We start from the raw sequence: 16,344 nt of genomic DNA, 5'->3' as shown, positions 1-16,344 counted from the left end.
GAGCCCGGGCTGCCCAGTCTATTGTGTTCTGCTGAAAGGGGGGCCGTATCGAAGTACGGGGTGGGGGGAATTGCTCGCTCAGCGCCAAGGGGGTGCAGCCGCCTCCGTGTTCGGGGCTTGCTGTGGGGTTTCGCGTGGGTTTCCCCCTTTTTTCGCCAAAGTCCCGTCGCCCCCCTCCTCGGTTCGTATTTATCGTTTAAGCCAAAGGCCGTTTCCGTGACAGCGTTTGTCGGAATGTTCAGGCGCGAAAAAACCGAATCGCAATAGAAATTTTTCACACACGCTTTGGAAAACCTTCGAGACTGTCCTGTCCAGCGCCACGCTGTAAACTTGAAGAACAGAATAAAGCCGATCCAGATCCCAAAACGATCAGTAGCTTTAGAGGAGACAAGTGTTCAGTGTTTTAACCAGGGGTGTCGAACTCATTTGTTATGAGGGCCGGATCTGGCATAAATGAGACCTTGTCGGGCTGGGCCATGTTGGGTTGGGCTGAGCCATGTGTGTACCTATTTAAGATTAGGTAGCAAAGATATAAATTTTATAAAGAACACAGACAAACACAAATATATTTTCTAAAAATTTAAAACATGCTTAAAACGTTAGCAGTCTTTGGTCTTAAAGATGATTTCTTTGTATTTCTCCCATGGGATCCAGGGAACAGGGCAAAGGAAGCTCTGGCTCTTTCCTTCCCTCCTTGGGGGACTGGGAAGGGGAGGAGCCTCAGCCAATAGAAGGAAGAGAGGCTTGGCTCAGTAGCTCTGCTCTGCAATTGAGAGAGCCTGGCAAAGCAAGCTATTCCTCTCCCTTTCCTCTCCAAGGAGGAGCCTCAGCCAGTGGAGAAATAGAGGTTTTGCTCTGTCGCTCCTGTGCGATTGAGCAAGCCTTGCAAAGCAAGCTGTTGTGCAGAAGGAAGCAAGAGAGAGGGAGAAGGAAGCAGATGACAGCCAGTTGCTCGGGCCTGATAGGGACCCTCCGGGGGCCTGATTCGGCCCCCAAACTAAATGTTTGACACCCCTGTTTTAAGTGGTGTTAAGCAGTATTTTTTTCCTTAGCGTTTACTCACGGGTGTCAAACTCATTTGTTAGAAGGGGCGGATCTGACACAAATGGGACTTAGTGGGGCTGGGCCATGTGTGTCATAAAATGCAGTGCCAGGTAGCAGAGATAGAAACTTTATAATAAAGACACAAACACAAAGATTTTTTTAAGTTAAAATAAAATATGCTTAAAACATTAGCGCTTGTTGGCTTTAAAGATGCATTCTTTGTAACTGTCACATGCAATCCAGGCTCTCTCAGTTGCGCAGCAGAGCTACTGCACCAATCCTGTCTTCCTTCTTTTGGCCAAGGCTCCTGTACCTCCTGGCCTCCTGGGGAAGGAGCCTCAGCCAATGGAGAAAATAGAGGCTTTGCTCTGTAGCTCCTGTGTGATTGAGCAAGCCTGGCAAAGCTGTTATGCAGAAGGAAGCAAGAGAGAGGGAGAAGGAAGCAGATGACAGCCAATTGCTTGAGGGCCTGATAGGAGCCCTCTGAGGGCCTAATTCGGCCCCCGGGCTGCATGTTTGACACCCCTGGTTTACATATATATTTCCCAAACATGAACTTGTCTTAGCCAGGAACGTTACTTGAAGCAGGGGTCTTTCACCTTTTTGAGCGTGTGGGCACATTTGGAATTCTGACCCAGCATGGTGGGCACAGCAACAAAATGGCTGCCACTGGAGGTGGAGCCTGCCACAAAATGGTTGCCTCAGCTTACCTTTAGTCACAGAGTGCAGATCCTTGTGCTACAGTGGCAGCCGCCGCCCAAGCAACATTTTTTTTTAAATCTGCACAGACAGATGCCTTCCTGGGTAGAAGTCTTACCTGGCCCCACCCACTTCCTAAAAAGATTTGGTGGCTGCCCCCCTCCCCCCCAAAAACCTGGCCACCACATTGGGGACCCCCCAACCTAGAGCTGTGACAGTTTGCAAACTGGAGAGCCAGTTTGGTATAGTGGTTAAGTGTGTGGACTCTTGTCTGGGAGAACTTAGTTTGATTCCCCACTCCTCCACTTGCAGCTGCTGGAATGGCCTTGGGTCAGCCATAGCTCTCGCTGAGTTGTCCTTGAAAGGGCAGCTGCTGTCAGAGCTCTCAGCCTCACCTACCTCACAGGGTTTGATTTCCCACTCCTCCACTTGCAGCTGCTGAAACAGCCTTGAGTCAGCCATAGCTCTCACAGAGTTGTCCTTGAAAGGGCAGCTTTTGGGAGAGCTCTCTGAGCCCCACCCACTAAACAGGGTGTCTGTTGTAAGGGAGGAAAATAAAGGAGACTGTGAGCCACACTGGGACTCTGAGATTCAGAGTGAGATTCGTTCCAATGTCTTCTTCCTATCTTCTTGAATTCCTGAAGAACATTCAGTACACTTGAACTTCTAATTTTCAGGGGGCCAACAGTGAATGAAGCCGCTTTGCAAGTTAGTGACTGACTAGTACCTTCCTGGAGGAAGCCAAGCATTCGTTAGGTGTTCATTTGGTTTAGAACGCATCAGCGGTGTTTCTCGTATGTAGAGCTACAAAGGAAATATTAAAAAAAGGGGTGGTAAGATCTCCCCTTCTTCCAGTCACCCCAAACGCTGAACCGTCAAAGACAATAAGTTCTTGTGTATGTACTCTCCAAGAAATGGAACCTTCTAGCAGGCAACTCCTGAGACCGGGTTGTGTAATATTTCCAGGAAGTTTTCAGATGTCAAGCCCAGGGGTGGAATTCTAGCAGGAGCTTCTTTGCATATTAGGCCCAGCCCCCTGATGTAGCCAGTCCTCCAAGAGCTTCCAGGGCTCTTCTTCCAGGGCCTACTGTAAGCTCGTGGAGGATTGGCTGCATCGGGGGGGTGTGGCCTAATATGCAAAGGAGCTCCTGCTAAAGCCCTGTCCATGTGAGTTTTGGGCACCCTTGTTTGGGGTTTTGGAGACATGGAATGGCCTGTCTTGGGTTGTGGGGGGGGAAACTTGCCTAACTTAAAAGCCACATAGAATAAACGTCATGTTTGAGAGCTGCAAGACAGGGAGGAAGGAAGGAAGGAAAATAGATGGGGAGGGAGGGGTGGAAAGAAAGCAACTTTAACTATTTTTGTAAGCTCTTGGAGGATTAGCTACATCAGGGGTGTGTGGCCTAATATGCAAAGGAGCTCCTGCTAGAATTCCACCCCTGGTCAAGCCCATGGAATCCGAGTTCCTGGAACTGAAAGAGACCCAAAAATCAGGTCTGTTCCGTATTGCGCCAAGCTTCTCGCCACGGATAATCCCCAAACAGAAGCACCTGTTGTGAGCAAAATCCAGTTATCCAGGATCCACCAGCTTGCCAAGCCCATGTCTCTGACCTTCACAGTCATTTCCTCACACACCCCACTCTCCTGCCATGGATGCTAAAAGCTTCCTAACTGGGGAATCCGGTTCCAGTCTGGAGCTACAGCAGAATACTGCCTCCTGGGCAAGTCAGAAATCTTAAAACCCAGGTGCCATCAAGAGGTCCATCAGTGGGGCCAGAAACCCTCCCACAGTTGCCCCCCCTTCCCCCGCAAGCACCAAGAATACAGAGCATCACTGCTCCAGACATAAGAACAAGAGAAGCCATGTTGGATCAGGCCAATGGCCCCTCCAGTTCAACACTCTGTGTCACACAGTGGCCAAAAAACACCAGATGTCATCAGGAGGTCCATCAGTGGGGCCAGGACACTAGAAGCCCTTCCACTGTTGCCCCCCCCCCCCAAGCACCCAGAATACAGATCATCACTTTCCCCAGACAGAGAGTTCCAACAATATGCTGTGGCTAATAGCCACTGGTGGACCTCTGCTCCATATGTTTATACAAGAACAGAAGAGAAGCCATGTTGGATCAGGCCAATGGCCCATCCAGTCCAACACTCTGTGTCACATAAGAACATAAGAGAAGCCATGTTGGATCAGGCCAGTGGCCCATCCAGTCCAACACTCTGTGTCACATAAGAACATAAGAGAAGCCATGTTGGATCAGGCCAATTGCCCATCCAGTCCAACACTCTGTGTCACATAAGAACGTAAGAGAAGCCCTGTTGGATCAGGCCAATGGCCCATCCAGCCCAACACTCTGTGTCACATAAGAACATAAGAGAAGCCCTGTGGGATCACGCCAATGGCCCATCCAGACCAACACTCTGTGTCACATAAGAACATAAGAGAAGCCATGTTGGATCAGGCCAACGGCCCATCCAGTCCAACACTCTGTGTCACATAAGAACATAAGAGAAGTCATGTTGGATCAGGCCAATGGCCCATCCAATCCAACACTCTGTGTCACACAGTGGCCAAAGAAACCCAGGTGCCATCAGGAGGTCCATCAGTGGGGCCAGGACATTAAAAGCTCTCCGGCTGTTGCTCCCCTCCCCAAGGCCCAAGAATAAATGTCAGATGTTTGAGAGCCACAAGAGACGAACATCAGGCGGAGGGAGAGAGGTGGAAAGAAAGCAGCTTTAAATTCATTCTCCAAGCTGCTGGCTGGCTTGGCTTGATTAAGATTAGATTAGATTTATTAGATTTATATCCTGCCCTCCCCGCCGACACAGGCTCAGGGCGGCTCACAGCGACGAAAACAATAAATGACAATAAAACATCAAATGCGACAATTAAAACAATATAAAACAATAAAACAGTTTGATGCTAGTATCACATTTTTCGATGGCATTTCATGCTCTTAGGTATCCTTTTGTATTGCTGTATCAGCAACTTAATTAGTAAACGATCTAAAGAGACAAATCCCCCCCCCCAAAAAAAATGGCCAAGGGGGCAGTGGGGGCTTCAAGAGCTGCATGATGTGTGGAAGAGCCACACTTGGCTCCACAGCCGCAGTTTGGCCACCCCTTCTCCAGGGCTGCAACTAGGGTTGCCAATCTCCAGGTGGGGGCAGGGGATCCCCCGGTTTGGAGGCCCTCCCCCTGCTTCAGGGTCTTCAGAAAGTGGGGGGAGGGGAGGGAAATGTCTGCTGGGAACTCTGTTATTCCCTATGGAGATTTATTCCCATAGAAAATCATGGAGAATTGATCCGCGGGTATCTGGGGCTCTGGGGGGGCTGTTTTTTGGGGTAGAGGCACCAAATTTTCAGTATAGCATCTAGTGCCTCTCCCCAAAATACCCCCCAAGTTTCAAAAAGATTGGACCAGGGAGTCCAATTCTATGAGCCCCAAAAGAAGGTGCCCCTATTCTTCATTATTTCCTATGGAAGGAAGGAATTGAAAAGGTGTGCCGCCCCTTTAAATGTGATGGCCAGAACTCCCTTTGGAGTTCAATTATGTTTGTTACAGCCTTGATCTTGGCTCCACCCCCAAAGTTTCCTGGCTCCACCCCCAAAGTTTCCTGGCTCCACCCCCAAAGCCCCCAGATATTTCTTGAATTGGACTTGGCAACCCTAGCTGCAACTCTCAGCCACAAAAGCTGCAACCGGTTGGACAGCTGCCTGTCTTCCAGGAGGTGCCAGCACAGGAAGGGGCGGGGCCTTTGAGAAGAGCATTGGCTTGCTTCCTAATGTGCCGGAAAGCCTTTCTTGACAAGGGCATGGAGTCAAAGACAGCTTGGTCTCCAGGGGCAGGGTGACAGATGGTGTTGGAAGGAAGGTGCCTTCCGGGAAAAGTCACGGGTCACACCTTTCTGGGCAAACTGTGAAGCTTCTATTTAAATCCTGACCTAGCTCCAAGATCTCCCGACAGGTGGCGGTTTGCTTGGCTTTGAAGGCGAAAACTGTAAAATGCAGACTGGAGCTTTGGGGAAAACACAGGCACAACACTTTCCTGGTTTGCACAGAGGCATGGAAAACGTAGAGGTGGAAGGAACCCCGGGGTCATCTGGTCCGACCCCTGGCACAATGCAGGAAATTTGCAGCCCCCCCCCCCCCCGCCCACCTTTGTGACTCCTGCTCTGTGTGTTGCGTTCTCCTTACTGGGTATGGAAACTTCTGCAGACTGAATTCCCAGTCAAAGCAACAGCTCTCAGGGTGGTGGAACAAGTGGATAGTTTTGCTTGCTAATGGGTTCACCGATAAGAATGCAAGAGAAGCCGCGTCAGATCAGGTCAGTGGCCCGTCCCGTCCAACACTATGTCAAACAGTGGCCAAAACCCAGGAGCCATCAGGCGGTCCACCAGGGGACCAGAACTCCAGAAGCCCTCCGACTGTGCCCCCCACAAGCACCAAGAATTCAGAGCATCACAAGACGTAAGAATAGCCATTCTGGATCACCCCACTGGCCAGTCCAACACTCTGTGTCACACAGTGGCCAAAAAAGCCAGGTGCCATCAGGAGGTCCATCAGCGGGGTCAGGACACTAGAAGCCCTCCCACTGTGCCTCCCCTCCAAGCACCAAGAATACAGAACATCACTGCCCCAGACATAAGAACATAAGGAAAGCCATGTTGGATCAGGCCAAAGGCCCATCCAGTCCAAAACTCTGTGTCACACAGTGGCCAAAAAAGCCAGGTGCCATCAGGAGGTCCATCAGTGGGGCCAGGACACTAGAAGCCCATCCACTGTTGCCCCTCCCAAGCACCAAAAAGACAGAGCATCACTGCCCCAGACATAAGAACATAAGAGAAGCCATGTTGGATCAGGCCAATGGCCCATGCAGTCCAACACTCTGTGTCACACAGTGGCCAAAAAAGCCAGGTGCCATCAGGAGGTCCATCAGTGGGGCCAGGACACTAGAAGCCCATCCACTGTTGCCCCTCCCAAGCACCAAGAAGACAGAGCATCACTGCCCCAGACATAAGTACATAAGAGAAGCCATGTTGGATCAGGCCAATGGCCCATGCAGTCCAACACTCTGTGTCACACAGTGGCCAAAAAAGCCAGGTGCCATCAGGAGGTCCATCAGTGGGGCCAGGACACTAGAAGCCCTCCCAGCTTCAAGAGCCACTCAATATGTGTAAAAGATCCACATGAGCCATAGTTTCGCCACACCTGGGTGAAGCAACAGAACTGAGTTTGAGTCCGGGAGCAGCTTTTAAGACTACCACGTTCTTTCATGGTGCGAGGTTTCATGCACATGCCTCGGATCTCAACAACAGAGCTGAAGGTGTGCATGTGCGCACACAAAAGCTTATACCCGACAAACTTTGGTTAGGCTTAAAGGCGCCACCGGACTCCAGCTTTGTTCTACTGCTTCAGACTATCTATCTGAAGAAGCGTGCGTGCACATCAAAGCTTGCACCCATAACTCTTTTGTTGGTCTTAAAGGTGCCACTGGAAGTTTGTTCTAGCCCAAGGGAGGCCAAACTTGCTTAACATAAGAGCCACCCAGAATAAACATCAGATGTTTGAAAGCCACAAGACATGAACATCAGAGGTCTGAGAGCTGCAAGACAGGAGAGAGTGAGGAGAATAGAGGGGTGGAGAGAGAGGTGGAAAGAAAGCAACATTAAAGGCATTCTCCAAGCCACTGGCTGGTTTGGAAAAGCGATTTAAAGAGAGGAATGCTTTTTCCCAGATGGCCAACGGGATTAGGGTTGCCAAACCCAATTCAAGAAATATCTGGGGCCTTTGGGGGTGGAGCCAAGAGACATTGGGGGTGGAGCCAGAAGCAAGGAACAAGCAGGATTGAACTCCAAAGGGAGTTCTGGCCATCATATTTAAAGGGACCGCACTCCTTTTAAATGCCTTCCCTCCACTGGAAATAATGAAGGATAGGGGAACCTTCTTTGGGGGCTTATAGAATCGGATCCCCTGGCCCAATCATTTTGAAACTTGGAGGGTTTGGGGGAGAGGCACTGGATGCTATGCTGGAAATTTGGTGCCTCTACCTCAAAAAAAACAGCCCCTCCAGAGCCCCAGATACCTGTGGATCAATTCTCCATTATCCCCTATGGGAATCGGTCTCCATGGGGAATCATGGAGGGCCCAGCAGACATTTCCCTCTCTCCCCCCTCCGCTTTCTGATGACTCTGAAGCGGGGGGAGGGCCTCCAAACCAGGGGATCCCCTGCCCCCACCTGGGGATTGGCAACCCTAAACGGTGGGGACTTTGAAGAGCCACACAGTTGTGTGTAAAAGAGCCCCATGTGGTTTCCGAGCCACAGTTTGGCCACCGCTGTAACCCTTTTCATAGTCAGTAAAAAGGTGAAGGTAATCCCCTGTGCAAGCACCAGTCAACTCTGGGGTGGGTGACGTTGTTTTCACAACATTTTCACGGCAGACTTTTTACGGGGTGGTTTGCTATGGCCTTCCCCGGTCATCTATACTTTCCCCCCCATTGCTGGGTCCTCATTTTACCAACCTCGGAAGGATGGAAGGCTGAGTCAACCTGGAGCCGGCTACCTGAACCCAGCTTCCGCCGGGATCGAACTCAGGTCATGAGCAGAGGGCTCCGACTGCAGTACTGCAGCTTCACCACTCTGCGCCACGGGGCTCTCTTTTTCATAGTCAGGACGCAGGACCAAAATGCCTTGCAAAGGAGGGAGAGGAGGGGAAAAGTCCCTTGCCTTTCTGGCTCAAAACAACCCGGGGAGCGAAGGTCTCTTTTTGTTGCTTCTTGGTGGATTTTTGTATCATAGAAGTCATAGCACCATAGAGTTGGCAGGGACCTCCAGGGTCATCTAGTCCAACCCCCTGCACAATACAGGAAGCCCACAAATGCCTACCCCAACGTTAATATTTAAATTGTATGTAAATCCTTTAATGATTAAAAACGGTACGGTTAAAAAAAAAAAAAAGCAAGCTGCTCCTCTTCCCCCCCTCCCTGCAGGGAAGAGGCGGGCCTCGCTTTCCTCCCGCCCCTTTTGTTCACGTGTCCCGCCTCTGGCCACGCCCACCTGAAGCAGCTATGGCGAGCGGAGAGGCTGCGGGGCCCCGGCCCGGGCTGGCGTTGTATCCGTGCACGGTGCAGGCAAAGGCCCGGGGGAGGGGAATGCGCGCTGGCCGGCGCACGTGGGAACGGGGCTTGCGGGTTGGAGAGCTTTCTTGCAGGGAGGGAGGCGGAGGGTTTTCCCCTTTGCAAGCGTGGCCTGCAAGGGGAGGGAGGAGACACCCCCCCATCTCCTCTTGAAAATTGTCAACGCTGGCTTGGGAAATTCCTGGAGATTGGGGAGGTGTAGTTTAGGAAGGAGCTGGGATGGGATGGCACTCGAGGACAGGGGTGGCCAGACTGTGGCTCTGGGGCCGCATGTGGTTCTTTCACACATGTTGTGTGGCTCTCAAAGCCTTCCCTCCCGCCCCCTCGGCTGGCTTGGAGAAGGCATTTGTCTCTTTAAATCACTCCGCTAAACCAAGCCAGCCTGCGGGGTAGAGAATGCATTTAAAGTTAAAGTGGCTTTCTTTCCATCTCTCTCTCTCCCCCCATCTATTTGCCTGCCTCCTCCCTCACTGCCTCCCTCCCTGTCTTGTGGCTCTCAAAAGTCTGATGTTTGGGATAGTGGTTAAGTGTGCGGACTCTTATCTGGGAGAACCGGGTTTGATTCCCCATTCCTTCCCTTGCACCTGCTGGCATGGCCTTCGGTCAGCCATAGCTCTCACAGAGTTGTCCTTGAAAGGGCAGCTTCTGTCAGAGCTCTCTCAGCCCCACCCACCTCGCAGGGTGTCTGTTGTGGGGGGAGAAGATAAAGGAGATTGTAAACCACTCTGAGACTCTGATTCGGAGAGAAGGGTGGGGTATAAATCTGTGGTCTTTTTATTGTTCTTTGTGGCTCTTATGTTAAGCAAGTTTGGCCAACCCTGTTCTAGCATTTCTGAACTTGCATTTCTTCCAGACTCTGTGGCACAGTCTACAGTCCTGTGGGCCCCTTTAAGAACACAAGAGAAGCCATGCTGGATCAGGCCAGTGGCCCATCCAGTCCAACACTCTGTGTCACACAGTGACCAAAAAACCCAGGCACCATCAGGAGGTCCATCAGTGGGGCCAGAACACTAGAAGCCCTCCCACTGTGCCCCCCCAAGCACCCAGAAGACAGAGCATCACTGCCCCAGACATAAGAACATAAGAAAAGCCATGTTGGATCAGGCCAATGGCCCATCCAGTCCAACACTCTGTGTCACACAGTGGCCGAAAAACCCAGGCGCCATCAGGAGGTCCATCAGAGGGGCCAGGACACTAGAAGCCCTCCCACTCTGCCCCCTCCCAAGCACCCAGAATACAGAGCATCACTGACCCAGACATAAGAATATAAGAGAAGCCATGCTGGATCAGGCCAGTGGCCCATCCTGTCCAACATTCTGTGTCACGCAGTGACCGAAAAACCCAGGCGCCATCAGGAGGTCCATCAGAGGGGCCAGGACACTAGAAGCCCTCCCACTGCTGCCCCCCCCCCCAAACACCCAGAATACACAGCATCACTGCCCCAGACAGAAGCTCCCAAGAATAAGCTGTAGCTAATAGCCACTGATGTTTTACTTTACTGAGGTTTTTATTTTACCTGATTTTTGTTGTTGAAGGCCAAAAGGTTTTTAATGAGTCGGGTCCAAGTTTCCCAGGCCCAGCTTGGGTTCCCTGCGGAGAATATCCTATTAAAAATAAAGGGGAGCCCAAAATCACCTGTTCCTTTCCCCTCTGCCCCGCCACACTGTTTCCAAAGGAAGGGAAGGCATTGAAAAGGTGTGCAGTCCCTTTAAATGTGCTGGCCAGAACTCCTTGTGGAGTTCAATTATGTTTCTCACAACCTTGCTCCTGGCTCCTCCCCAATGTCTCCTGGCTCCTCCCCAATGTCTCTTGGCTCCTCCCCCAAAATAACCAGATATTTCCTGAATTGGACCTGGCAACCATAGGGAGAAATGGCTGTGGGCACCCATGGACACTGTGCTGGGGACTCCTGCCCAAGTCTAGCTTGTCAGAAACGCAGGCAGGGGGAGAGCTTTTACCTGCATTCTTGTCCTTTTTATGTTCCTTACGACTGCCCCCTACGTTAGTGAGCTCAGCATCCCTTTCCCGTCGTCGCCACTAGCCCGGATCGCGCTGGGTTCCTTGTCCCCGGATCCTGAGCCCCGCAAAGGAGGAATCAGCAAGGAACTGAATGTGAAGGAGAACGTTTTGCATGTGTGAGTATCATGTGGCCCTTCTCAGAAGGAAGGTGTGTGTGTGCGTGGGTGGGTGGGTGGGTGGGCTGCCGATGGGCAGATCTTTTAAGAACATAAGAGAAGCCTCTGTTCCTGAGGACTGGAAGGTAGCAAATGTCACCCCTATCTTTAAAAAGGGTTCCAGAGGAGATCCGGGAAATTACAGTCCAGTCAGTCTGACTTCAATACCGGGAAAGTTGGTAGAAAGCATTATCAAGGACAGAATGAGTAGGCACATTGATGAACACGGGTTATTGAGGAAGACTTAGCATGGGTTCTGCATGGGAAGATCTTGCCTCACTAACCTGTTACAGTTCTTTGAGGGGGTGAACAAACATGTGGACAAAGGAGACCCGATAGATGTTGTTTACCTTGACTTCCAAAGGCCCATCCAATCCAACACTCTGTGGTACACAGTGGCCAAAAAAAAACAGGTGCCATCAGGAGGTCCACCAGTGGGGCCAGGACACTAGAAGCCCTCCCACTGTCCCCCCCAAGCACCCAGAATACAGAACACTGACCCAGACATAAGAACATAAGAGAAGCCATGTTGGATCAGGCCAGTGACCTATCCGGTCCAACACTGTGTCACACAGTGGCCAAAACCCCAGGCACCATCAGGAGGTCCACCAGTGGGTCCAGGACACTAGAAGCCCTCCCACTGTGCCCCCCCAAGCACCCAGTATACAGAACACTGACCCAGAACATAAGAGAAGCCATGTTGGATCAGGCCAGTGGCCCATCTGGTCCAACACAGTGGCCAAAAACCCAGGCACCATCAGGAGGTCCATCAGTGGGGCCAGGACACTAGAAGCCCTCCCACTGTGCCCCTCCAAGCACCAAGAATACAGAGCATCACTGCCCTAGATAGAAGAATTCCAACAAAACACTGTGGCTAGTAGCCCGATGGACCTCTGCTCCATATGCTTCTCCAATCCCCTCTTGAAGCTGTCTATGCTTGTAGACCTCCTGTGGCAGTGAAGTTATTTGGGAATGACTACAAAATCAGCTTTACTTTTGTAGTTCCCTGAATTGGTCAAAGAGGGGGCAGGATTTGTGTGTGTCCCGCTGATGATAACAGAACACTGCAGATAGATCCAGGTGGGCAGCGGAGTTAGTCTGAAGCAGTAGACCAGAGTTTGAATTCGGAGGCACCTTTGTTGGTCCTGAAGGGGCCATGGAATTCAAAGAATGCTGCAGAGACAGAGTTGGGGGCTGGGGCGAGTCGAGCAGCCCGAATTAGAGAACTGGAACAGCACTGGGGGATACCCCATTACGATGCAAGAGACTTCAGCGCCCAGGTTTTGACCCCAGCCGTTTTTCCGTTTCTTTCAGGCACTGGAGAGCAGACGAGGCCCGCATACTGCGTGTTTCCATCAATTCCTTTCTGGAGCTTCTCTCCTTGGTGGTGGAGGCAATGGACCTCTTTGGCCCCCCTGTGGTGTAAGGAGCTGTTGCGCCCAAGAGCTGGGAAGAGACAGGATTCCAGACGGCCCCGGTTGGACACAAAACTGCTCTGGACGTCCCGGGTGTCAAAGGAAGCCCGAGACAATCTATCCTCGAAGCGATGTCGATAGGCGCAAGGCCGTCTTCTGATGCGCAAGAATATCAGTGCGCTTTGGGAGCTGGCAAACCTGGACTGCCTTAGCATAAAATAAGTACAACCTGGAGACATCGACGAGTTATCTGGTACCCTTTCCTGTCCTCAGGGTCTTTGTGGTGAACGGGGACGGGTTTGTTTAAGCTGACGGATTCTTTTGATCAATGAGTTAAATGTACAATGTTATGGGTCGCCAAGTCTTAATAAAGGTTATTTTTCAAGGCTCCTGGATTAGTGTGTAAGAGGGCTAAAAAAAGACCCCTAAAGTAAAGGTCAAGGTAGAAGCACCCTGTAGAAGCACCAGTCGTTTCCGACTCTGGGGTGACGTCGCATCACAAAGTTTTCACGGCAGACTTTTTATGGGGTGGATCCAAGTGGGCAGCCGTGTTGGTCTGAAGCAGTAGGACAAAGTAGGAGTCAAGTGTCACCTTTAAGACCAACAAAGTTTTATTCAGAACGTAAGCTTTCGTGTGCTCCAAGCACACTTCATCAGACGAGGAATCGGGTACAGTGAACAGAGCTACATATAGCTGGTAGGCAGTGGTTTAGAATGCAAAATGGTACAAATTTAAGATCCAGTGACAGAATAGTAAAATTAACAAATTGAGAAGAAGATGATGATATTGGATTTATATCCCGCCCTCCACTCCGAAGAGTCTCAGAGCGGCTCACAATCTCCTTTCCCTTCCTCCCCCACAACAGACACCCTGTGAGGTAGATGAAGATATTGGATTTATATCCCGCCCTCCACTCCGAAGAGTCTCAGAGCGGCTCACAATCTCCTTTACCTTCCTCCCCCACAACAGAAACCCTGTGAGGTAGATGAAGATATTGGATTTATATCCCACCCTCCACTCCGAAGAGTCTCAGAGCGGCTCACAATCTCCTTTCCCTTCCTCCCCCACAACAGACACCCTGTGAGTTGGGTGGGGCTGGAGAGGGCTCTCACAGCAGCTGCCCTTTCAAGGACAACCTCTGCCAGAGCTATGGCTGACCCAAGGCTATTCCAGCAGCTGCAAGTGGAGGAGTGGGGAATCAAACCCAGTTCTCCCAGATAAGAGTCCGCACACTTAACCACTATACCAAACTGGCTCTCCAAACCTTTGATCTGGGTAGCATGAGTATGAGATATATTACTGTTTTATTGCTTTCTTATACCCATGCTCCAAGAGTTTACAGTAGGTTCTGTCAGAAGAGCCCTGTAAGCTCTTGGAGGATTGGCTACATCAGGGTGTGTGTGGCCTAATATGCAAAGGAGCTCCTGCTAGAATTCCACCTCTGTCTGGGACTATTTTATATATGACAAAATTGCTGAAAGTATTAATGAATCAGAAAACAGTCCCACCACCTACCTAGAAAAATGGCTCCCATTTATGGAAGAAGAAAAAGACTAGATTTATACCCTGCCCTTCTCTCTGAATCAGGGTCTCAGCGGCTATCAATCTCCTATGTTTTCTCCCCCCCCCCACAACAGACACCCTGTGAGGTGGGTGGGGCTGAGAGGGCTCTCACAGCAGCTGCCCTTTCGAGGACAACTGCGAGAGCTATGGCTGACCCAAGGCCATTCCAGCAGCTGCAAGTGAAGGAGTGGGGAACCAAAGCCGTTTTCCCAGATACAAGTCTGCACACATGGAAGAAACCCCCGGACACCGCACGAGTCTCCCAGATACGAGTTTGCCCAAAAACTAGAGCAACCCCTGTGTGACATCATGTTGGGGATGTCCCCAGAACGCCTCCCGAATCCCCCCACCAGATGAGCAAGGGGACCTGCCAACCCTAAGCTAACTCCCAGGTGAGTTTGCGTAGGATCTCAACACTGTTGTATTTTCAACGGCACAGCAGCATGGGACTTGTAGTCTTGAAGCTGTGATAATAGTGTATCGCACCGTCTCGCCAAGACCAAATTGGTGTGAAGCAAAACAAATTTAGCTATATATATATATATATATATATATATATATATATATATATATATATATATATATATATATATATATATATATGACGGTACAGATCTGTCTCAAGTTACCACTCTGATGGTTCTGACGTGAACCAGAAATAAAATGGCGAACGGCACACTGGTGTTGAAAGCTAAACAGGGCCTCGCTATGAAAGGTGGACGTCTCAAGGGAAACAGATGGTGTTGGATGAGACGGTTTTGCATAAACAGGCTGTTTCGAGGAAATACCAGAAGAGCGAGGGCAGCAGTAACACAACATACAGAAAATTCTGGCGTGAAATACCTGCTATGGATTTGACAGAAGAACTGCAGGCTTCGATTCTCCAGAAATTTTGGAGTAATATGCTGGGATGCGTAGAATTGTTCCGTTTTTACTGATGGGGGAGGAACGGCTCACCCATAACCACTGAATGAGTTTCACCCTAAGTGGGTTAAGAGACGGGTCAAAATGTGGTATTCTTTCTCTCTGTACCCTGGGGCTTCATGCGATTGGAGATCTAGCATTACCAGGGCTCCCCCCCCCCCGAACAGCAACGCACTGGAACACAGTTCTGGCTGGCTTGGCACCAGGGGGTGTGGCCTAATATGCAAATGAGTTCCAGCTGGGCTTAAAAAGGCCCGCGTGAAACAATGGTGATTGCAGGGGTGGGGCCTAATATGCAAATGAGTTCCTGCTAGGCTTTTTCTACAAAAAAAGCCATGGGTATTACAACTGATCTCCAGGTGATGAAGAAGAAAGAAGGTGGTGGTATTGGATTTATATCCTGCCCTATGCTCTGAAAAGAGCCCTGTGGCGCAGAGTGTTAAAGCTGAGGTACTGCAGCCCTAAGCTCTGCTCATGACCTGAGTTCGATCCCCGATGGAAGCTGGGTTTTCAGGTAGGTGGCTCGAGGTTGACTCAGCCTTCCATCTTTCCGAGGTCGGTCAAATGAGTCCCCAGCTTGCTGGGGGGAAGCGTAGATGACTGGGGAAGGCAATGGCAAACCACCCCGTAAAAAGTCTGCCGTGAAAACGTTGTGAAAGCAACGTCACCCCAGAGTCGGAAACGACTGGTGCTTGCACAGGGGACTTTTCCTTTCCTATGCTCTGAATCTCCGAACGGCTCACAATCTCCATGTGCTTTGACAAGATGGGAAGGCCAGTAGGGAGAGAGGGCTTTTAGGCTCCAAAATAAGGTGACTTGTCACCCACACTGGAGTTGCTGCATTTGGAAAGAAGGTTTGAGGAGCTGCGTCCGATGGAGGTAACAAAGAGATGAAATTCTAGGACTATGAGAGAGAGTAAGTCTCTGGGTCCGGGCGGCATAGTTCTTAAGGGACTCAAATGAGAAACGGTTGATCTGGTTCCAGCTGGGCTGGAAATTCCAGCAAGTGCTGTTGAGCCGTTGCTGACTTAGAGTGGCCTCAGAAGGTTTTCGAGACAAGAGACGAGCAGGGCTAGCAACCTTGGACTTCCTTGGTGGTCTCCCATCCCAATACCGGCCAGAACTGACTCCTGAGCTTCCAAGACCTGGCCATCCGGATCAAAGCAAGAGAGGAACAGAGGTGGTTTTGCCATCACCTGCTTCTGCGTAGCAACCCTGGATTTCTTTGGTGGTTTCCCATCCAAGTAACCCCCTAGCCAGGGCCGAGTGTGCTTTGCTTATGAGATCTGACCAGTTCAGGTTAGCCTGAACCGCCATTTCCCGGCATATATCTCCTCAGCTTGCTCGTTCTTTCCAATTTTTATCTTCTGTTGTCCTGCGTGTGA

At 50.6% G+C, this 16,344-nt stretch overlaps 1 protein-coding gene across 1 annotated transcript; it reads left to right on the top strand.

The window, feature by feature from the left end:
* Positions 1 to 8,731: 8,731 nt before the first annotated feature.
* Positions 8,732 to 12,859, top strand: LAGE3 (L antigen family member 3). The gene is made up of 3 exons (XM_060252059.1): positions 8,732 to 8,857; positions 10,889 to 11,017; positions 12,371 to 12,859. Exons 1-3 carry the CDS (start codon positions 8,814 to 8,816, stop codon positions 12,480 to 12,482), a joined length of 285 nt encoding a protein of 94 aa, XP_060108042.1. The 5' UTR covers positions 8,732 to 8,813; the 3' UTR covers positions 12,483 to 12,859.
* The last annotated feature ends 3,485 nt before the right edge of the window (positions 12,860 to 16,344 follow it).

This window comes from Heteronotia binoei, chromosome 13 (genome assembly GCF_032191835.1).
Source record: "Heteronotia binoei isolate CCM8104 ecotype False Entrance Well chromosome 13, APGP_CSIRO_Hbin_v1, whole genome shotgun sequence".
NCBI classification, from domain to species: domain Eukaryota; kingdom Metazoa; phylum Chordata; class Lepidosauria; order Squamata; family Gekkonidae; genus Heteronotia; species Heteronotia binoei.
This window is presented reverse-complemented; position numbering and strand designations above follow the sequence as displayed.